Source organism: Pseudopipra pipra, chromosome 3 (genome assembly GCF_036250125.1).
Source record: "Pseudopipra pipra isolate bDixPip1 chromosome 3, bDixPip1.hap1, whole genome shotgun sequence".
NCBI lineage: Eukaryota > Metazoa > Chordata > Aves > Passeriformes > Pipridae > Pseudopipra > Pseudopipra pipra.
Genome location: NC_087551.1, coordinates 48,346,746 through 48,370,369, shown reverse-complemented (window position 1 = coordinate 48,370,369; position 23,624 = coordinate 48,346,746). Strand labels below are relative to the sequence as shown.

General features: G+C 43.7%; 1 protein-coding gene across 7 annotated transcripts in view; it reads left to right on the top strand.

The window, feature by feature from the left end:
* The window catches only part of FNDC1 (fibronectin type III domain containing 1), a 64,999-nt gene that overhangs the window by 2,083 nt on the left and 39,292 nt on the right, over window positions 1–23,624 (top strand). For all 7 annotated transcript variants that reach the window (XM_064649016.1, XM_064649018.1, XM_064649017.1 and 4 more), the window contains exons 2-5: window positions 20,513–20,722; window positions 21,114–21,212; window positions 21,921–22,035; window positions 23,088–23,275. In XM_064649016.1, the coding sequence (XP_064505086.1) occupies window positions 20,513–20,722; window positions 21,114–21,212; window positions 21,921–22,035; window positions 23,088–23,275 (612 nt within the window). The remainder of the gene's footprint in view (window positions 1–20,512; window positions 20,723–21,113; window positions 21,213–21,920; window positions 22,036–23,087; window positions 23,276–23,624) is intronic.

Here is a 23,624-nt window from a genome sequence, read left to right as displayed (position 1 = left end):
CTCAGGCAGGAGGGCTGGTGGGTTCCAGAGTCCTTTCTCAAGAGGTAAAAGCTATTGCTGAGTGCCTTTGCTGCCCCTGGCCCTGCTTTCTCATCTTCTAGCTCTGTTTGAAATGGACCCTTCCTGCCTGCCTTTCCACCATGTGCTCTGTCTAGGTGACCTGTCGCAAAGCCACTCTGCACTTAGGAGCCTTTGTCCAAGTGCCATGTCTGGGAGACAGGGAGGCTGCCTTGGCTCAGCAGAGGGGCTCCAGTGAAGTGAAAAAGCCCTTCAGTTTTTGTCTGCGAAGAGAAAGGAAAGATTTTTCTTTCAGTAAGGATCTGGCACTGAGCTGGTGCTGTTACTGACTCTGTTCTGTTTATCGCAGTAGAAAATCAGTGTGAGGCTTGTGCCCAGGCTTGCTGTGGGCTGTCCCTTGGGCCAAAGAAGCATAAGAGAAGGGTGCTGTGCAGTAGCCAGCTTAGAGGGCAGATCCCATTTGTGTATTGCCGAGAGAGATTTGTTGCTTGCTGCCAGATCCCATGTCTGGAAGGATGGATAGTGACTGCAGAAAACAGTCCTCCTGTAGAAACCCACCTGTGTTGCTTAGACAAACAATATTCAAGCACCACCTGTGGCCAGTGGGAGAAATTTGGGAGGAACATTGAAAAGGCTATGCTCGGAGCAAGAGCCTTTTTGACAGCAGCACTAAGTCTCATTTTCCTTCTTTGTCTAGACTGTCTAACATAAACAGAGAAAGCAGAAGGGTCTCCAAGGAAATTTTCCACTTCACTTAGCTCTAAGGAATGTATCTTCTCAGTTATTTAGGACAGTGCTGTAATGGTCTTAACTGTATAGCTCTGTACCAGCCTCTGGGTGTGTCAGATGTATGAAAGCTCTTGTGCCGTCCAAATCTGTAATTCCAGCTTTTCAGACAGCACATGGACTGATTTTGGTTGTACATATGGTTAAGAAGATGCTTTCAGAAGCTGATCTATGCAGAAAGAAATTAGAGGAGGGCTGAGTAGATCATGCAGCAAGACAAAGACATGCTAGCAGGGGGAATGGGATTTTGTCTGTATTGTCAATGAGTTAATATAGCTCAGACACATTCAGTGCTCACGTGACATATTTCTCATACACGACACTCACATGTGCCTTCAAAGTCTCAAGATAATTTAGTTTGGACTTTATGTCTGCTTCAGGTTGTCTGCCTCTGGCTGCAGGTGTGCTGTTGTCTTCCCATCAATGAAGCACAGCAATATTTCCACTAGGCACAGTTTCTGGTGCACATCTGGATCCCATGGTTTCTCTAGCTGGGAGTTATGTCACTCATCTCTCTCTGTCACTGGGAAAGTGCTCAGGAGTGTGGCTAAGGTGGCATTTGGATGTGCTGGCATGAGGCATTGCGTCTCTTAAATTTTTACTGCTGCAGCTCAGGTATAATCATGACTGGAACCTTTCCCTGACCAAGGACCTCTAGAGTGAACCTGTGTTTAGCAGCCTGGATGTGATCCCAAAAATGCTAAAACCTGAAGCCAAATCAACCCTTTTTTCCTCCCCTTACGTTTGAAGTGTCAGGATCTGCTTATCTTGTTTTACTTGAGTTACCTGTCTTCATAAATTAGTATTCCTTAACTCTCCCTTTCTCCTGCCCAAGTGAACCATAGCTAGGTGCATGCATGTATCATGGGAAGATTTACCATTTGTTGCGTTGAGATTTCTGCTGGGAAAGAGGAGGGAGCATAGATGTTAGCTATGCCTCCTGCAGACAACTAATGCACTAAACAAGTGAAGCGGTCACTTCTATGGAGGGAATGACGTGGGCATTGGTGTGCCACCTTCTCGGGAAGCTCCATGCTGCTATTTTCCCCCCCAAGCTGCAGGTGTATCACACTTTCGTGCAACCTGGAGAGGGCTCTCCCAGCCTTACAGTCTCTGCACTGATCACTCAGGCAGTTACCAGCACTCCCTGCTATGTTTTTCTACCCCCAAAATCGCCATGTGTCTTTTCTGTTTTAGAGTTCCCTAAAGCAGCAATGTTTTCACTGGTGTGCTGTACTTGCATGATTGCTTTTATTCCTTTGAATGCAGCTGAAATTTAATTCATTTGGAACTATGAGTATTTTCATTATTCCTCAAGATAAGAGACATGGCTTCGCCTCTGCAGTCGGTACCTGTGCCCATCATGAGAGACAGGGATGAACTGCTGAGTTGTAAGGCAGTGAAATCCAGGTGAGCAGCAGATACTGAAACTGGGGAGATCCTTTCCGTCTGTCTCATGAGGAACCCAAGTATTTTGCTTCATGTGTGTTGAGAACTTGCATTTTGGCTCTGTTCACACCAACACCATAGTCCCTGAGGAGTGGTATGGCTTACGTTTTCAGAGCAGTAGAGGTGTGATGTGTGTCTTGAGGAAATGGGAGGTCGTCTGGAACATCCTTCACTATGCACAACCCAATATAAAGCCTTTGAAATCACGTTTATGTTTTCTTATATGTGTTTGCTATACTGCTGCTTATTCTGCTGCACTGTTGGCTGCAAAACCTACACTCTGTGTTGAATGTTCACAAACTGCAGTGCCAAAATAAGCACTGCCAAGATCAAGACAGTGGCTTAAATAGCACAAGATTTTAAAAAAACAAGAACTGCTGAGATCTTTTGCTTTGCTGTCTGTTCTCTGAGTCTTGGGACACATGTTTCTAAGGTTTCCTCCACACCCTGGATATCTAGGGATTTCAAGGGACAATGTGGTTTAGTCCTGCATCTCCACTGCCTGCCTCTTACCAAAGAGGCGTTTAGACCAGCAGGATTTTGCCCTGCCCGTGTACCTGGCTATATGGACTACTGACGCTCTGATCCCAGCTGTCGCTTTTGTTCTTACTTAAGGCACCAGCAGCATTTGCCTGCAGTACATCCAATGAATAGTTGGATTTATTTCCTTTGGGTAATGTACAAGCACTCGGAAAGTGTCCCATTTCCCTGGTTCCTCTTTAAACTTCAGACCAACTTGTAATGAAAAGGAACTTTTTCCACAGTGGACCACATGGTTAAGTGCTTAACTACTATACCGGTAACAGAGTTAATAAGAGCAACATCAGTGTTTACACAGTGTTTCCTTCACTGAGTGCTCTTCATTTGCCTGGGGAGACCAGAGATTGTACTGACAGCTCATGTGCTTCCGGTCTCCAGCAAGACCTGTGCAGGCAGCTGAGCTCCCTCCACCTCCTTCATCCTTGAGGGGGTCATGGTACTCACGTCTCTCCAGACCTCTTGTCCCATGTCTTGCCCTCCTAAGGCACGTGGCTTCTGCGTCACGTAACTCTACAGATGCCAGTTCCTCCTCCCCAGTTCCCTGGAACTGATGTTTGGGATGTAATATAAGATCTTCGCCTCAGAGTTTCTGCAAACGTATCTTTAAACTTCAGCATGTTTTGTACTGCTCACAGCATTTTCAGGATGGTTAAAATCTCTCTGGGTTAAATTGTACATTTCTCAAGCAGCAGTCACTATACCTCACTCTTGTGGAACTTGTAACCTCTGGCCCACTGTTAGCTCTTCATAAATTACGTCTGTGTGGTGGGATGCAGCAGCTTTTCCCGCGTGCCAAGTTGGGTTGTGTACCCTGACTGTGTTATGTCCCTGTGCTGTGACCAGAGCTGAGCACTCTTCAGTGCCTCTGAAATCAGCCAGCATGTGTGTCACCTTTTTGGTGTAGGTGCTTGCATTTGGCGGGTCTATATTTAAAGCAAATAGTCCCAAGCAATGGAGATGCAAGAAAAGGTGGAAGAAAGACACAAGTCATGTAGAATTTGTGTACTCTAAACAGAGAGCTTTTGCTAAGCAAAGAGAAATTGTTAGTTACATCAGATGAAATACTGAAATCCCATGGTAAGGAAAGCAGTCCAAGCTTCTCTTCATCCTGGAAGAAAACATAAAAGGTACATCCAGATTTAACTATGTACATGTTAAAAAGTGGTCTGGAGAAGTGTGCATTTTAAATCACCCCTCTTTAGTGAGTAACTCAGTCATCAAATCAGTTCTTCATTAAACAGAGCAAATTACTCTTTGAGGACTGTGGAGTGTGTTCATATTTCACTGTTCCAGTGCAGCTATTTCACTATTACATAGTTATTAAGTCCTCTTGGGCATCTTACAACAGTTCTGGTTCCAGCAAATCTTTCCGACCGTTGTATTTGTCTGGCGTTAAACTGATTATTTTTCCACTGGAGGAGTCAGTCATTCTTAATATATACATCTGCTGTAAAATAAGAGGCAGCTCTTTAAATGGTTATTTGTCATCATGTTTACTGTATTGGTGACTGCAATACTTTGGCTGAAACTTTTTATGGGAAAAAGTGCAGGGACTACTGGAGCTGGAATGTTGATGTTTCTTGGTCTTTAAAAAGAAGACAGGAATAAGAGAAATTGAATAGTCAACATAATTTGTTTTGGTATTCTGTTATGAAGTGCTTAATCCCTTCTTTCAGAATGGCGTTCTTGGAAGGTACAGAAGGGTTTAGTTGGTAACAGGGAATGACTACTGAGTTTGCCTTAAAATTCTTGCAATGGAAAGCAGCAGATGTAACTGACAAAAGGTGCTGCCATGGCTGGAGGCTCATGATACCCAGTGACCAGCCTGAGCCCTGCCACCTGACTGGCCAGCCCTTGCAGAGCCTCTGGATGCTCCTGCTGCCGAGGGAGAGGAGTGCGGGAGCAGCACCCAGTGCTCACCCCTACCACCTCTCTGGCAGCCTGAGAAATAGCCAGGCCTTGTGTCCTCAGCCTTGGGAAGCCAGTGTTTAATTTTGCCTTTGCTGCTGAGATCTTGGGGCAGCTCTGAGAGCACTGCAGGATTCAGGCTGTAGCCAGATAGATGGAGAGCTGGATTTAGATGCTGTTACTCCTGCTGGATAGTGTCTTGCTTCACATGGCAGCCCTGCTGAAATACCTAACGACATCAGAATCTAGTCCTGCATGAGCAATTGAGCTGCACTTTCACACAGCCTCCATGTCTTTCCCTTTCATCACCTTTTGAAGCCATGCCGAGTTTGGTGACATAATTGTGTGGTCTGCAGCATCAGATGCATTGCAGATGGCCCTGCAGCTCATGCACCAAGAGGCTGTAGCAGTGCGAAGCTGACAACGATCTGGTGACTTGGCTGAAGGCTTGCTGCACTTTGCAGGAGTGAGTGCTCTGGGTTATGTGTTTGCAGCCTAACTATCTGTGTCAGCTAAGCTTTGCGTCAGCCTCTGTCCCAGCTGTGCTATTGGTTTGATGTTTCTGGTCTCCCAAAGCAGAGGTACTATAAACAATTTAAAACCAAATGGGAGTGATGGAAAGGCTCCACTTGGCTTGGCTGGACTGAGACTTCAGGCTGATTTCAAGTTACATATATCTTTTATGTATGTATTTGATAAGTGTCTGAAGTCATATTACTGGGGAGGAGGACTGTGGATCACAAGGCCTGGTTTCGTTCATAGGTCTGAGACAAACTTGCAAAGTGACATCTCGCCTTTCCCAAGCTCCATTGGGCATTTTAAAAATTAGTTGAATGTGTTTTCCATGCTGTCTTGCTGAAGAACTGCCCAACCTAAGCCACTGCTCTCTTCTACTTAAAATTTTCCAAATAAGAAGTGATGACTGATATCTTCTGTCAGTTGCTCAAAGCTGAATGTATACAGATGCAATATTGCTGTCTTTCCAAAGACAAAAGGCCAACAGAAAATGAAATTAAACAGAAAAAAAAACTCTTCTGAGATGGCACAGCAACAGTGTGTGACTTTCTCATTTAGAAAGTCTAAACCTTTAACAGAAATATTAGCAAAGCAAATTTTCATGTTAGATGTGTATAGTAATGTACTTTTTTGTTTGCAATGTGATGATTGCTGTGCTAGGGCATTGAGTTCCTGTTCTTCGCTCTTAGTGGCTACTGTAAGTCAAGTCAGTCCTCCAAGAGCATGAGTAGATGCTTAAATGGGAGGCAGGGGTCTGACCGCTCAGCAGGCAAACTGTGTACGTTTTCATGAAAGCCCTTCCTGTTCAGGTCAGAGCTGCTGGGTTTCAGTTGCTGAGTGCAAGTTTATTGCCACAAGATGTCTGAGACCATACATGCTCCTCATCTGCCCTCCTAGCAGGTCCCAGTGCCATGCATCTTGGAAGTGCCAATTGCTGAGGGCCAGACACCTCTGCAAACACTCATTACCCTCAGGGAGGGATGAGTGGTATGAGACATTGTGGAATTCTGGTCATGTTTGGTATAATGCCATGCAGGTTGGGCTGGAAACCTTCAGCTGATGATGTGACATGGGAATGAGTGTGAAACCTTGGAAGTATGGAAGTATATTTCAGACCACCTCTTTAGCAAAGTTAAAAGAGAAATGGCTTTGCATTGACTTAAGTCTTTCCTTGTGGTGGTGACAAGGCAGCTGTCCCACGTTGTGCTAGCACAGGGCAGTCACAGGCAGGCTAGTGTGGGCACAGCTCTGCCTGCACAGCGGTGCAGTGGGAGTGTGTCTGGGATGGAATGGTGTCCACACTCCTAGTTGGAAGTGGAGGGAAGAAACCATCCATGTATATGTTGATGGAGGAAAGGGAAAAGGAAATACAAGAGAAAACAAGATTTTTTTTCTAACACCAGCAGGAAGAGAGGAATGATTCACCCTCATGGAGAATGAAGTGAGAGCTCAGATAACTGATGGACCTCAGGGTCCGGTGGGGGTAAGCATCAGAGAGTCCGATGAGTTAATATGGATGTTTCTGAAAGAAGGTAATATGCCTGAAGAGAGGGGGTATTATTTATAATTGCACTAAGGGTGGCAGAAACAGACCCTATGAATCCAAACATAGGAACCTCCATGAAATTAGACATACGTGAAAGGAGCTATTTGGCTTTTTCCAAATATATATTTTTGCTGCTTGTGCTGTATAAATATATTTTTAAAAGTCTCAAAATTTTGTTATAGTTACAAGCAATCCCTATAAAAACTGAGAAAGCAAATAGTGAAACTTTGAAATGTTCTGTAGGAGCTTTTGAGTAATTTAGGGCCCTTTCGTATGGCAAGAAATCACTGTGTTTCAGGAAGCTTTGTGGCTTTAACAAAATGTTTTTGATACTGCATGGTAGCAGATGGCCATCCCAGAAAATGGTAGCAAGTTGCTTAAGCTGCTTGTAAAATGGTGCAAATTTCTTTGCCTTGCTCCAAGTAACCAGCCTTGGTTTGAGAGATCCAAGCTAGGAATTTGTCTCTGCTGTCACTGCAGGGCTGCTTCCCCAGCACTGATCACACAGCACATCTAGATCCAGGCTGCCCATAACTCTGATGAGTAGCATTTCCTTACATGCCATGCAGATCTAGCCAAAGCTCTGTGACAGTAGAAGATATTAGTACCATAGAACTAAGGATTGGTTTTCATCAAGAGCTTGTTGTAGGATTGAGGAGAGAGGTAATTATTGTTCGTCACCACCTCATTGTAGGTCAGCAGTGTTGGTGATGGGTGGTTCAGAGCTCACAAGCAAAGTGGGAAATGCCAGGTAGATGTTTTGGTATTTGAAAGCTTCACTCCTCTGAACTGCACCAGCACCAGCTTAGTGTCAGAGGGTCACTTGGCAGCAGTCAGAGAGAGTACACCTTTTCACTCCATCCCTCCTTCCAAATCTCCCACTTTGGGTGTTCAAACAGTGATACATGAATAACATAAAATAGGAGTCCATGTACATTGGTAATGTATGGCTCTAGCAGTCTGCTAGCTGTGGCATGTTAAAGATTCTGGAAGTCCTTCCTGAGACTTGCTCTCCTGATTTTTGCGGAGGCTTTGTTAACATGAAGAGTTGATTTTCTTCCCCAGAGGTTCTTCTTGCTGTATATCCCACTGATCAGGGATATTCTGTGCTGTGTGGGGAGAAGCCACAAGTTTTGCACCTCAGCATTGGAGACCAAAACATCAGTTGCTTTGTAGATATGTGTATTTTCAGTTCTAGATATCCCTGGGCTAAACCAAGGAAGATGACATAGATTCTCTTTTACAAACCTGCAGAGCTGTGAGTGCATCTTCAGTGTGAGTGCTTATGTTCAGATGCTTTTCAAGGGTACTAATTGGGTAAAATCTTTGCCAACTATCTCAGCTAGTAGTCGACAAACTGCAGTGTGGTGAATTCAAGTGGCTGCTGCCATGTGTCTCAGTCATGTCTGCTCAGCTATGAAAGAACTGTCTATAATGTGTAAAACAGCCCAGGGCTTTGCATGAAGACATTGCTCTGAATAAGGCTGCAGAAGGTTACTTTTTGGAAGCGAAATGAAAAAAGAAAGTCATTTATCAGTAATGAAGATCTGTGCCTATCTGAGCCCAACCTAATGCAGAGCTCCTAAGAATAGCAATAGTACTATTCTGGCCATTTCCTTAGCATGCACTTTACCTAGTATGTATGAGTTTTGCACTTCAGGAGCCTTGGAGTGTGTGCCACCAGCTTCCCTTTTAGGGTACAAAGCTACGTATATACTTTTTGAAAGATATTTTACAATAAATAATGTGGAATAAAGTTATTTGGAAGAATCAGGACTAGTATTATTTCAAGACATGAATTGTGAACAGTTTTATATTATAGGTAGATAAATAACATCTTAGTGGTTTTATTTGCATTTTCCATGGAGAGGAAGAAACAAAGACACTGTTATTTTAGGATGTACATTTTCCAATGTACATCTCTGTGAAGAAACTTAATCTTTGAGAGTTAATAATGAAAGAGCAGAGGTTAATATTGAGCCTGTGTTTTGTTCTCAGCAAACCTTTACCTTGGGAAACTAACTTTTCTGATTTATGAAAGATTTGCAATGTGAAATAAAAATTAAGTGTTTTAACTTTTTTTTCCCTTCAATTCACGATGAAGCCTGAATTCCTGCTCTCTGACTTTGTGCGTCTGAGGCATTTTTGGCAGTTTCTAGTGGAAATTTGAACGTGCACTTCAACTAGAGATGGAATGGAAAGACTTTACATAAACATGTGAATCTCCAGTAGATTAAAAAATCTGTGCTACTTTACCAGCTAAGGGAGAAAATTTAGATATATTGAGCTGGTTTTAAAAAGACGTGTTAACCAACCTCCCCTCAGGCAAGTATGATGCTTGAGGATGATTTTGATGAAGTCTGTGATATGCATAAAACAATGAACTAAAAGGAGAACCACAACATCCAGACTCCCAACACTCTGAATTCAAACCCAATCTTCATTTCAGAAATACCTTACTGATCATCTTTCCCCCCCCCTTTTTTTTTTTTTGCTTGGGTGTCTGTGTGTGGGAAAATCACCATTTTTTTTGAATTTTCAAAATCCTAGGTATCTAAATAACAGTTGAAGCCGTGAGTTTTTTACTAGTTGTGGCTTGGTTATCACTTGTTGCTGTGTCCACAAATGACTGATGTAATCCATTTGCTGACTGTTAAAGCACCCAAGACAGGTTTTTCAGAGCAGGGATGTAAAGGTGAAGGTGTCTGAGAGTTGTCAGTTTCCTCCCACAACCCATCACAAACCAATACAGAGTAAGCTATCATTTCTCTCCAGCTTTGAGGATGAAGGTCCAGCAGCCAATAGTTGAGAGAAGTTTGGATGGAAATTGGGTGTTTGAATAGGAGTATTTACTTAAAAATAAAATTCTCATATAAAGTGAATAATATGAACTAAGCATGTGAAGCTTTGTGCCTTATGGATGTGAGTAACCACTGTGCGGTGAGGTTAGAGTGAAAGCTAGTGCAGAAAGAGAACTATGCTGCCTGCTGTGACTTTCCATAGGCTTAGACCATATCTCCCATCAGGAAAATGATACACAACATTTTCTTCAGCGTTTGAGTGAGCAGGACCTCGCTCTTCACTTGACTGCTTCTGTAACATGCCACTGACTTTCATAAGATTCCACTGATGTAAAAGGCGAGCAATGGAGTGAAGATTTAGGTTCACAAGAAGTAATCCAGGTGCGCAGAATAAAGATGCCGCCACAGTTTAGTTAGCCTCCTAACGAGCAGTAATTTTAGTAGGTGTGTTTTCCTTACTGGAGACCTATGGCCATACCTGTGGGAAGCAGGACAGAGGTTGGCTCACAGAAGCGCATGCTCTGGCTCTGTCTTGTGTCCCCTGCCAACCCACTTCAAAGCTTACTCAGGCTGTGGTGGGGGGAGCAATGGTGGAGGGGATGCATGACAGCCTAGAAACAATACTCACTCTTTTTTTACTACTTCACCTGTGGGCATCCTTTGAAGTTCAGCTAGGAGGGAATAAGCTGACTCATCTGCAAGCCTGCATGGAGGTGAGAATAAATGTAGGTAGGCTGCAGAACCAGGATCCATGTCCAGTCTGGGCAGAGTGGCATTGTGCAAGTTCCATGCTGGTGTCAGTGCTGGAGAGAAGGACATTTGTAGGCCTGTAATCCTGTACAGCTGGGTCATTCTTCCCACCTAGCTGTACCTGTGTGGACATCAGCTGTGGGTGGAGAAGTATTAGTTTCATGTTCAACTTAAAAAAAGCTCTGCATATCATGCCTCTTGTGGAAATCTCTAAAGAAAACATTTCCTCAGTGGCAGCTTCTCAGTATATGAGCGAGCCACTGAGATTAAGTCAGTCTGAGCAAATATTTTGTCTTATTCCACGTTTTCATGAAACCATCAGAAATTTCAGTTAAATGGAGCAGTGCTAGCAGCTGATGTAATTTCTTCCTATTGCCATGGTGGATTTTACCATGTGTATTTGTACCAGGGGTCAATTCTTTCTTGTAGAAACACATGTATATTAGAAACACATTATATAGAAACACATTATATCTCAGAAGTGTCTACTCGCAGTGTGGAAGTCGGTGTACTTTATGAGAGGGATAATATCCATCCTGGTGCAAGCTTTGTATTATCTTCATGACTGCTGTTGTTGTAGATAAAATTGCCAAGTTTTAAGAGGAGAATGAAACTGTTGCTGCTCATGTGGCTTGTGCAGCCAAAATCCATATGGCTCGTGCAGCCAAAATCCTGCCTGGGTTCCAAGGGGCACTTACAGTATCTCCACACCCCTGACAGTCTTCAAAATGTTTGAGGGACAAGCAGACTGGGGTAGTGGAGAGCAAAGGGGAGCCTTGCTTTCCAGGACCTTGCAGTGAAAGGGCCTGTTGAAACCCATGAGTTTGCCCTGGGCACCTGTGACTCATGGATGCATGGGTGCCCTTAGGTCTGCCCTGAAGAGCCAGGGAGTTGCTCAGGGGGATCCTGCTGCCCTGTGAATCTCTCAGGGGATATTTCTTCTCCTGCTTTCTCCTGCACTTAGAGAAAGCAATGTGAACTGGGCTTAAAGCGTAGTTCTCTACGGTAGGGAGAGTGTTACCTCTTGTGACACCAACAAGCTGATTTGACATTGATTAAAGAGTGCATCCAGGGCCAATGCTGTTAAAGGCCCCAGGCTTTGTAGTGGTGGCTGTGAGGAGAGTGTGAGGATGGCACATGCATGCAGGTGGAAGTCAGGGATGTCCCAGGGAAAATGTGACTTTCAAATATTCAGAACTATGTGGTAGGTTTCTCTTCTGTTCTGTCCACCTCTTCTCTTCAATGGACAGTGTATTTTCCGTACCTGTTTTGACAGCAAAAATATACATAAAAAAGCAGTATGAGTCAGGTGTCCCTTACTTTAAAGAGGAGACTAACCAAAATTGTAGGACTCTTAGCTTTGTGGCAATGCTATGTTTGCTCTTTACTTTCCTGACGTGGTTTTGAGGTAATATATGTGCTTCATCTTAGACTGTCAGAAAGACAAAAGTTACCTCAATTTAGAGTAAAAAAAGAACATGAATATGGATGCAAGAGCAAATTGGAGGTGAAAAGGATGTGATGGCTACAGTCATGAACTCAGTGTGGAAAGACACATTCTTTGAAGGGGTGTGTTGTATTCCATACAGTGTCTTGCCATGGCATGAGCTACTTGCTGTGGATTCATGTTCTGATTTTCTCAGGCAGGTTTCTTTCCACTTACTGAACTTCTGACTAAAGCTAGAGAGCAGTCTGTACAAGGATTATGTAGAGGAAAACAATCTCGGTTTTAACTTTATCCTGTATTTTTGTTGTGTTTGTGATTGCGGTCAGATTAAATTCAGAGGGCACAACTTAAAGCACCCTTAGGCTCTGATTTATCTCTGAAACAGGGCTTAAGATGTTGTAAGTTGATATTTGTGCTATTTCTGCAATTGAATATCCACTGAAGCCAAGAAATGTGGGTTTCTTGTGCACTAGGAAGAGTCTGAGTGTCACAGGAGCTACCAGCTGAGACAACCAGGAGTCCTGTGAGGTAGTACAGTGTCAGCAGGGGAAAAGCACTAATATCCCCTCTATCCTGAGGATGAGGGGTTGAAGGCATATGCACAGAATTGTTTGGAATCAGTGGCTTTATTAGGTCCATTGACACCTCACACCATGCCTCTTTGTTGATGTAAAAGAAATAGATGAGCTTTACTATAAACTTGATTTTCTGTAAAATCAGTAAGTTCCCATTCTTGCAAACCAAATTTCCAGTGACAGGCATGATAAAGTCAAGTTTCCCACTGAAGCCAGGAAGCTTTGGGTCAAATTGAAGTACCACAGAGGTCGAGTCCCTCCTTACACCCTTCCATTTTTAAGCTTGGAAAAGGTTAGGCTTGAAGTCAGTAAACGAAGATTAAGAGGCTACCTGTATATACACTTGAAACTTACTCAAATATTATAGATTTGACTTTTATTTGTTACGAAAAACCTAAAGGCTGTAAGTCTTATTCTGCTGATGATACTACCTAATCCAGCTGTGCTCTTGTCCTCTGTTTTCTGGACTCTGAAGGAACAGCTGGAGTCAGAATTGTGGCTCTGTCCTGCATAGAAAGAAAAATCATTATGTTGTCAGTCGTTTTCACAGTACCTCTGGCTGATACAGTTGAGCCATGTCAAAGAGAACAATCCCCCAAAAACAAAATTATTTCCACCAGATGAAGAACTTCAAATACTTCAAATGTAAGCAAGCTAATACTATCAGGACCTTGAAAGATGCATCAAAGAGAATCCCAAAGAGAAACAGAGTAATATCAATGTGAGTTAGTATTAGACAGCCAGGTGGAGACGTATCTAGACAAAGGGATAGTTTGAGTAGCAGATCTAAAAGGACTTTTCCAATGCTGCTTTTGGAGTAGCTGGTTTTAAAAACACTTCTGAACTGGGTCTGCCAGATGTTCAACTTTTTCCATTTTTTTGCTTATTAGGGAGTGGGGAGTAGTTGAAGTTTTTATGACATACAAAGTACATTCTTCATTAAACGTTGCTTCCTTTTCTCTTAGCAACTGAAGATTTTATTTTAGAGGGGTTATAGCCTTACATACCATACCTGATTTTACAGTCTGTGCTATATCCATCCATATACATCTCACTGCCTTATGCTTGGAAGCTTTCAAGAGGCCTGCTACTGGAATGGGTTTCATGTTTTACTCTCCCAGAAGTAGCTGCTGAGCTGAGCAGTGGGCTGTAGTTCTCCAGGAACTAAAACAGTGGCTTGATGTAAACCATGTGTTTTGCAGCCTGGACCATGCATGTTATGTGGGTGGCAACAAGGAGCCCCAAGGACCGAGCTGTGCAGCCAGGAGAACTCACAAATCACTTTCTTAATTCTTCTGGACTATTGGGGTTTTTTGTCTTTTTCTCGTTGTGAAGGCTCCATGTGCATGTGTATTACTAAAATATCTTTATTATTATATATATATATATCATTTTTCACAAATTTTAGTGTTAAAAAGCCTTAAACAATAGAAAATCAATAAAGTCCAGATTAAAGTTGCAGTTTTGTCCCTGTGGCAGTGCTGGAGTATGCCCCAGAGGAACTGGGAATGCTGAATCCTCTGCCTGCATTAGAGGGAGCAATACACACTTTTTCTGGAGCAGAGCTCATGGAAGGCTGTTCATATGGTTGGTAAGTTAAGCAAAAAGTCAGTTGAGGGTAAATGTTAAATTGTTGTTATGATTTATGGACCAGCTACCAGACTCTTTTTCATGGTCTGGAATAGTATTTGGAATGCTTTTTGCTACCAGATACTATCATAGTAAAAGTATGTACATATATCAATTTGGATGTGTCAGGAAAGGCAGGGATGAAGCTGTTGTTGGTACAGATGCTGTGGCATCCCACAGACCCGTACTGCTCATGGGTGTTCTGCCTTGTAAAACCCCTGGTCAAGCCACGAGCTGCCCTCCAAGCTTAATGATGTTGAGCTGTTAGAAAAACATCTTGGTTTAGGGCATGTGTTTGATAATGGAGACATGATACTTGCAGAGGAGGACACAGACTAGTTATGACTTTGAACATGATTGCTCTGCCATGTATGGAATGAATGGAGGTAATGTCCAGGGTCAGGATAGGAGAAGGGGATCTGAATGGGAAAGTGTTTTGAATTACACTTGTTACGACTCCTTTATCCTCCTGCTCTCATAGCAGAAGTGCTTCTTAGTCACCCAGCTCAGCCTGGGGGTGGTCAGAAATGGTCAGGGCAACCCCATACCTTTGCCAGCTGTTTTCACGTGCTCTGTCTCCACAAGGAGCCCCCAAAGCTGTTGTCAGTCCGATACCGCCTTTTTTCCAACTCTCTGAGGAGGCAGGTGCTCCACAACACACTGAATGGGTGTTTGCAGACCAGGGCCATGGCTGCAGTGGGCTCTGACAGCCCTTTTGGTGTTTCTGGGGGCTTTTGCCACTGCAGTAGTTTGGTCACTGGAGAAGCCCAGACATGAGGTATCCAAAGTCAGTGGGTGTGCTAGAGAGGCTGAGCTACAGCCTTAGAGGGCTCCCTTCAAAGGTTGAAGTGCAGAAGCAAACCTGTGCATGGGCATCAGTGGGAGAACGTGAAGCCTTCAGTAACTCACTGTTGGTTGTTCTTAAGTCGTAATGCGTGTATTAATTGTGCAGAAATGCATTGCTGAGTTTGGAAAATGCCCTGGTCCACTGTGCTTAGCATTCAGAGGATTCTTCAAAGGGAGCACTGGAAATTTCTGTTGACGCTGTCAATTTAAAGAATGTCCTCCGGATGCCAGGTGACTCCTCTACAGATGTATAATGAATTGGTTTCCTTGAATCAGACATTACCGTTGGATACTGATCCTCTGCCCAAAACTCCTGACTGGAGCCTGATGAATTATGGCGCACATTCCATTGTGCTTTGCAGGAACTAAAGCGTTCCAGTCTCCAGTTTCTGCACCAAGCAGAAGTGTGTGAAAATGTGCCGATCGATTTTTTTTTTCCTACAAGAAACAAAGTATTTATGTCACTTCCACTGCTTTAACTGATTAGCTTATTTCCAGGTGGAGATACAATACTGAGAGTATAAATTAGAGGCATTAAAAAAGTTGATCAGCCCACATAAGGACAAGGCTAACAGTGTGTTTTAAAATGCTAGGGGACCTACTGATGCAGTAAGCCTGATGGTGTATTTGTTGTCTCATTTCTGTCCTACTTTCTCTGGTCATATACTTAGGCATTTATACATATTAGTTAAGATCCCCACTAGAGCTAGTGCTCTGCTCTGTGCCATGGCAGGTCTGAAGTAAATTATTGAGTCCAGGGTCTTGTGGAATTAGAGCAGTTAGCACATCTCAGTTCAGAGGGCCACATCAGCACTGTTTGAGCTGGCTCACTGACTGCAGGAAATATCTCTGCAGAGTGAACACTTCTTGGGATGGCCCCAGTCCAATCCTCATTGAAGCTGGTAGAATTGTTCACATTTTCTCAACAGAACTTGCATCAAACCATCAACTTAAAAAAAAAATCCTGTAAGGCTTTGCCAAAGTGACACAGTGCATTAATTTTTGGGTGGAAAGCAAGTATTTTCCTGTGATATTATATCTGTCCTCTTTCTTCTTTTCTGCTGATGTGGCTTGCAGATAGCTGTATGGCAATAGTTAACAGTGAGAGTATGTAAAGGTGAGGAGAACATCCGCTCCTCTGTGGATTGCTGAATGAGAAAGATGGGATTTTTCTTTCCCCCATCTGTCAGTTATGGTAAAATGACATTTTGCTTTTCCTTTTCTTGGACCTGTTCTTGTCTCCCTTGGTCTAGGATTGAAATGATGCTTTGATTTTTCAAGAGGTTTTGCTTTCTTTAACCCAGTGTGACAAAAATCCACTGCATAGTCTTTTGAGCGGGTTCAGATCATGCCATCTCCAGGTTCACATCCAGCACCTAGATGTACAGTGAATGGTATCCTAGTGATGCAGGAAGGTGATGGGATGTGTCCTCATAGTGCTTGACCTGTGGTGGCAGCCTCTTCTAATTCTTTAAAGACTGTTCAAGGCTGTTGTTCCTGGTGAGTTCAGTATCCTCACAGGAAGGGGCTACTTTGGAAATTGAATGACTTAAATGATGCATGGGATTTATTTCTTCCCCTTCCCATCCCTTCCTTGATGAGTGTAGCTTGTTTAGGACAATTCTCTGTATGTGGGTGGGGTTTTTTTTGTTGTTGTTATTGTTGTTGGTTTGGTTTGGGTTTTTTTGAAGATGAATGAGCCTGGCCAGGAGGACCAAACTCTGGTCTTTAGCTCACTCTTTAGTGAGCTTTTTTTGTTCCTTAGTCTCTACAGTCCCAGGGTTATCCTCTTTGTGGAAATCCAGACTCTTTCCCGGAGCCAAGACAAGAGCAGGAGACCAGGGCAAGAGAATGCTGATGTGCGAGGGCTGTGACTGCAGAAGACAGTGACTTTATGTCCTGTGGGGAACTTAAGGAGTGGGAAATGTCCTGACTGGGAAGCACTGTCTTTTTGGCATGGCTAAGCCTGGCAGGACAGAAGCCCAGCAGATGCTCATAGGAGGAGGTGTGAGCCCAGCTGCATCTTCTTCCTCTGTGTGCCTGAAGGTTCTGACTTTCAGGCCCTTATCCCAGACCAGACTGATGGCTGTGGCGAGGTCTTGTGGCAGCTCTTAATTTTTAATGAGAAATCCCTTTCTTGTGAAGTCTGACACAGACTTCACACAAAAATGCTGGTTTTGATGGATCAGCAGTTATCAGCAAAGCCATTTAAACCATTTCTGATAGTTCCGTTCTGGATGCCTTCAGATTCCTGCTGGTCAAACTGTGACAAGGAAAGATAAACAGAAACTGGAACTAACTAGTGAAATGGGAACAGAAATGAGCAGTAGAGTGTGGTGCTACCACGAGGAAAGTAATGGAAGCCTTGGAAAGCCCTGGTTTTAAAATCTCAGCTGATCCCCTGCATTCAGCTTTAGAGCCGATAAACTTCCCTTTGCCTAAAACCACATTTGTTTTAGATTGACTGCTTTCCATATGGCTCCCTGGCTGGACTGATTCCTTTTGTACCTTTGTCCCTTACAACTCTATATTTTAGTTCCAGATGAAAGCTGAAGCTTTCACTGGGGAAGCAGAGCTGATGGGCTGCAGTGTTCCTTCCAGCTACCCTGGGCCAGTGAGCCTATGGGGCTGCTGAGAGGAAACCAACATGGTGTGCTTGCACTGTAGCCTAGCAAAAACTACAGGCACCTGGGAAAGTGTGGCGGGTCGAGAGGATATGTTCCTTCCCTCTGGCCAAGGCTGGCACACTCAGGAGAGATGTTGAGATCTGTGGAGGTGGTGGCTGCCTATGGCACATGGGCTACAACGAGAGGATGATGGGAGTGGGGCAGGTAATCTGACAAACAGGAGGACAGAGCAGCATGCCTCAGCAGCCACTACTTAACAGGAGGATGCAAGAGAGCCACTTCTTCTGGGTGTCAGGGCCCGTGTATTATTCTAATGCTGGGCAGCAGCTGCAAGTAGCAGTTTGGGAGGTTTGGGTTGGACATTAGGGAAATGTATCAAAAGTAGTGTGGCCAGCAGGACCAGGGAAGGGGGCAGCCCCTGTACTTGGCACTTGTGAGGCCACACATCAAATACTGTATACAGTTTCGGCCCCCTCACTACAAGAAAGACATTGAGGTGCTGGAAGAGGAGAGCAACAGAGATGGTGAAGGGTCTGGAGCCCAAGTCTTGTGAGGAGCAGCTGAGGGTGGTGGGATGGTTTAGCCTGGAGAAGGGGAGACCTTATTGCTTTCTGCAACTACCTGAAAGGAGACTATAGCAAGGTGGGGGTCGGACTCTTCTCCCAAGTGGCAAGTGACAGGACAAGAGGAAATGGTCTCAAGTTGTGCCAGGGGAGGCTTAAATCGGATACTAGGAAATTTTTTTCACTGAGAGGGTGGGCAAGCAGTGGAACAGACTGCCTAGGGAAATGTGTGAGTTACCACCCCCAGAGGTATTTAAAAGACATGTAGATATGGCACTTAGGAACATGGTTTAATGGTGGACTTGGCAGTGCTGGATTACAGGTTGAACTAACCTAAACAGGTTTTTCAGCCTAAACAATTCTATGATAAAAACTTTCACCATAGGCAGGTGGTGCAGCACTGGAGCAGGTCCACAGGGAGGCTGTGCCATATTCGTCCTGAGAGATTTTGAAGACCGAGCTAGAGAAAGCCAGGTCTGGCCTCACACAGTGTTGGAGATAGTTTGTCTTTGAACAGGAGGTTGAGAAGAGATGTCTACATGTCCATTCCAACTTGGATTTTGCCCTCTTTCAGTTCTCCGTGGTGGTACTGTGAATGAAGGATCTGTGACTGTATAATCACTGACTCACGGGCTTTTGAAATCCGTGTTGTGCAACTACTCAGGAAAGCCAAAACAAGAAACCACTTAGGAGCAGGTGTTTTCTTTTAATAGAGTACATGACTGAGAATGTTCCTTGGAAAGTAGTCAGAGACCCTCATGAAAGCAACTATATTTATTGTCAAACAAAAGGCATTTATTATTTGTTAAACACCTGGGACCAGTTCCACTGCTGTGATCCAGCTAATATACCCTGCTCTGGCAACAAAAAAAGGTCTGTAAAATCAGCTTAATTGGCTGATTAATCTGCTTGTATAGCTGCTTCATTTTGCTGAGATGGTGAGGAGCACTACCAAAAGAGACGAGCTGCTGAAGTCTGTCCATGTGTTTAAACTGATGATCCAATGTCTTTGTAGGTAAAACAAAAAGGTATGGTTTACCATGCTGAGCTGCTGCCCAGTATTTCAGTAGAAAAGCAGAGTTCCCTGCAACTGTGCGGTTCCCTGCATATGTTACACACCTCATCAACACTGAAACCTTGTATTTCTCACAGGGTTTCAAGAGAAGCTCTGCAAAAAGCTCTGAGAGTTGCTATGATTCTTTCCAAATGGTAATTTAATAGAAGAATGTGTGTTAGAAGTGTCTAAGAAGATGCAAACTTGTCAACAGATCAAGATCAGTGAGCATTTTGGTTATAGAAGGTGTTACTGAGCAGAAATATTGGAAAAATACCTACTTCTGGCATATATAGGGACATGCAGCCATCAATACATACTTAAAGTAAAATGTTTAAGTGATGTAATGAATAAATATGAGCTCCTGAACAGGTTCTTTGGTGCATTGTCTTTCTTTGTCTGTCCATGTCTCTGGCGGGTGCCAGTCTCTGCCCCAGTGCCTTATTCTCTTGACGTTGCTGTGTTATCAATGGTTGACATAACCAGTGAGTGATGGGGTGTGAATACAGTGTGTAACCTCTGTACTTAGTGGAACAGCATTGCTAGAAAAGACAGAAAAACCTGCTGTGAGTGCAAAATGTAAAAGATAAGAGGCAAAAATAGCTCCAAATATGAAAGATCTCAGTCTTGGGTGGTGCTGTCAGCCCTTTTCTTCCTGCTATCAGATCTGCTTTCAGCCTGCACAGTAACATAGTGCAGGTCATATGCAATGGAGAATGCTGTGAAGACTGGAGATGCTGTTCAGAGAACCAAACTGGATTCTTGAGTAATCCTTGCATCAGTGTCACTTAAAAGAATGCTGCCAACTTGCCAGCAAATGTAAAAACAACACCTGACTTGCATAAGGTACCTGTTAAAGTGCTGGATGCTCAAAGGATCCTATATTGAGAGTTTGGGAAGTCAGGAGTTGAAGCACATGCAGAACAGACCTTTAAATATTAGTCTGTTGGGGAACAGAACCATTAGTGATGCGTTTAGGGGAAAGGAACCTGCTTTTAATGTGGATTACTTTCTAAAAGAAAGTTTAAAAATAGTGAAACAGTTCTGTGCTTCATTTTACACTTTAGCGTTTGCCAAAAAAATAAGTTACTGGTGTGCTTGAACTAGGGAAAGGGGATTAAAAAAAAGGAAAAGGAAAAGATTAAACAGGAAAGCTACAAGACATCCCAAATTTTTGGAAGGAGTCCTTGTGTTACGGTATGTTTTCACTTTTGGTGTCTTGCAGGAGTCTGTCTGAAGGGCCTGGCAAAAGACACTGAGTATTGTATATCCAGCTTGGAAACTTGCTGTTACTGAAATTTAGTTGTATAGAAGAAAATAAAAAGCTATAAAATTATGCTCTTTATTCTGATGTTAATAGATGTGCTTGTGACAGACATGCATGGACTGCTATACGTGTCGTGTGCTTCATAATAACTATAGTGGGGTTCGTGTGTGTGTTTGCTTATTTTTTAAAGAGAAGGACATGCCAAGCAGACCTCTGAGAGTGCGTGCCCAGTCTCCAGATAGCAAGTTACCTTTTCGGTGGAAGCCACCTTATGGAGCAGGCTTCAGAGGTCCACGCAGCAGATCCCAAGGTTATCCCCGTGGGTATGGAGAGAGCAGCCGAAGGATGAGCTATGCTCCAGTGCCGCAAGAGCGACAAAACCAGGAAGCAAGAAAACTAGGTGAGTTAGAATTCCCTGATAGCACCCAGTTTAGCTAGCACACTTCTGTAGTCTTCTGTGGCTGCTAGGTAGTCACAGATCACATGTTGTTCTAGCCATCAAACAGCTTTCTTTCTATCAATGAAAATGCTCCCTACGATTGTATTCTGTAATGTGTTTTTAACAGAGAGTAGGGTATTACCTAAAGAATAGGGTAGAAATTGTAGAAGAACTTGATGCTGTGTTAAAGAGACATGAGTGTTAGTTACTCATTAACAGCAAAGGGAAAGGGTGGAGAGAAGAGCCATATCCCAGATTCTCCTTGCATGTGGTGGAACCACTCTAAAATCCATTATTTCTTTTCAACGAAAAGGGTGACAGGAAAGCCTCTGTTTTTCCCCTGCATGTACAGCCTCTGAGTCAGTTCATGTGGTTTCGCTGCCATCAAGGAGCTCTCAGGGACGGAGCCAACCTGTCTATAGGTCATCTTTAACTAAAAGAAAAGTCACAGGTATGTTTCTTTCACATCTGCTGTCCATGAATGAAGACAATTGGATACAAAGAGATAACTTTGTGATTTTTAGACTGCAAGTCTTTTGGTGCTGGAGCTGCTAGGTTTTTCTCTGTGTGCTACAGAGCTTTATGGATGTCTCCAATTGCTTCTTTAATTCAAGCAGGATTGATAAAGTAATGATTTTTTAATTCACTTTTTTTTTTTGCCTTGTATACCATAAAAAATTAAATGTTGAATTCAAACAACCTGTTTGAATCATAAAAGATGCAGGAATTCTCCCTTGTGAAGAATTTTTTGGAGAAGGTTTTATTGCTCTTCAAAATGAAACCAAATTTTAAAATCTCGAAATTTTTCATAAGTCAAAATTTCTGCTCTCCAGGCAGCTCTGGCAGTGAGTTTGCCAGAGATGATGAATATCAGTATGTTAATAAAACTTTTGCTGTAAGTGATAGTTTGGGCGCCGATAGAATATTGAAAGACTGTAGAATATATTAGTACTCTGGTCTTTTAGGCAGACAACTAACAAAAGAAATGATGTTTCCGTGGGATACCATCAGTAATCAATCTACTTGGTTTCCCACTCCTACTTGTACTTGTAATTCAGCTGTGCTGTGTGAGTATTATAATGTCAGTTGAAGACATTTACTGATTTTTATGAGAAATCTAATGTTGTTATTGATATGCTATTCTGTTTTGCCATTTCAGAGGAGGAAGAGGTGGAGGTGGCACACGACATAACTGTTCGAGTTATGTCCTCTCAGTCTGTGCTCGTTGCTTGGACAGACCCACTGTATGAAAAACAGAAGGTTGCAGCAAATAGGTAGTTAGCCCTGTGTTTTTTAAATGAATACTGAAGGGGAACTGCTGCTAACACACTACTGAATGCTTTTGCATTTATTTAATTACTGCTGGCTATGAGAATAATTTAGCTTGCCTCCCAGCACTGTTAGTATTTAGAAATCTGAGTAAGTGCTGAAATGTTGCCAGCCCCAGCTGTGGGTATTTTGCAGTTCAAATGCTGGTATGTCACCATGGTCAGCAAATCCCCGCGTGTCCATGGGGAAAGAAGAAGTGGGGGACAGGGCACAGCCCACAGAGGTGAGGTCTTGAGTTGGATTGGCAAAACAGACTACAGCTTTGAGACACTCATACTGTGGAAGAAGGAAACATGACTGCAATGGGAAAGACACCCATCATGGCACCCTGCATCCTCTAACCTTCCAGAAGGCCCATGCCGCTGAGGCTGAGCAGGTCAGGGGCTCCTGTGGGTGAGAGAGCTTGACTCACAGCAGCATCCCACAGTAGATGGAGACCACAACAAACAGGGAAATGGGCTGGAAACTGCCAAAGGTCTGAAAGCACTGGATTGTGTTGCTCAGCTTGGGAACGCCAAAGAGCTGTGCAACCTGGTGTGGAAATACCTTGAGGGTCACAGCAGGAAAACTGATAATTTCAGATATTCTCTGTTTCCTTGTGGAAGCAGCTGTCTAGGCAGACATGTGGGAACCAAGCCGGTGCTGCTCTGGGAGCAAAGGGCTCCCAGCCATCCAGCCGTGCTCACGGCCGTGAGATGGTGGTGTGGAGCCCTCTGTGACTTCTCCTGGGGGAAGAGGGTATTTTGAGTAAGAGTCTTGAAAGAGTGGTCCGTCCTTTGGGGTGGAAGGGATCACACTCCGTTAGAAGAAGACAGATGTTTTTATTTAAAAGATGTTGGGTTTTCGTGGTGGTGGTACTTTATTTTTTGCAATTTGGTAGGTTCCTCAGTAAGCCCCAGCGGACTAGCTGAGGGCAAAGCATTGCCATCCCTCTGTGGTTCTGCTAATGCTAGGTTTCCACAGGTGAATTTTTATTTTCCTGTGTTTCTGATCCCAGGCAATATAATGTTCGCTATCGGGAAAAGGGGGAATCGGCAAGGTGGGATTACAAGCAGGTGTCCAACCGCCGGGCACTGGTGGAAAATCTAGTGCCAGACACTATGTACGAGTTTGCCATTCAAATCTTGGAAGGAGAAAAGGAAGGCAAATGGAGTGTGTCTGTTTACCAGCGGACCCCAGAGGCGGGTATGTATTCAAAAGGTCTGTGGGGTAATACAGGTCTTAGGATTTGAGCTGTGGAATAGGGCTGACTTGAGGGAAAGTCAGAATAAGTGGTTGCCAGGGGCAGCAGAGGGTTGGGAATATGGGAAAAACCTCAGTGCTGCTGCCTGAATCCCTGCAGTAGTGCCCTGGAGAGCACACCAGACTGCTCTTGCGGTATGACAAGAACAGGGGGTATTTCTGTGGAATGAGTCAGCACTTTGCACCCCTGAAGCTGGATGAGCCCCTTCAGTGGGAAGAGCAACATGTCTTCCGTCCCACTCTGTGGGCAGCAAATTTAAATCCTCTGTCCACCACGGAGAAGCTGTCAGGC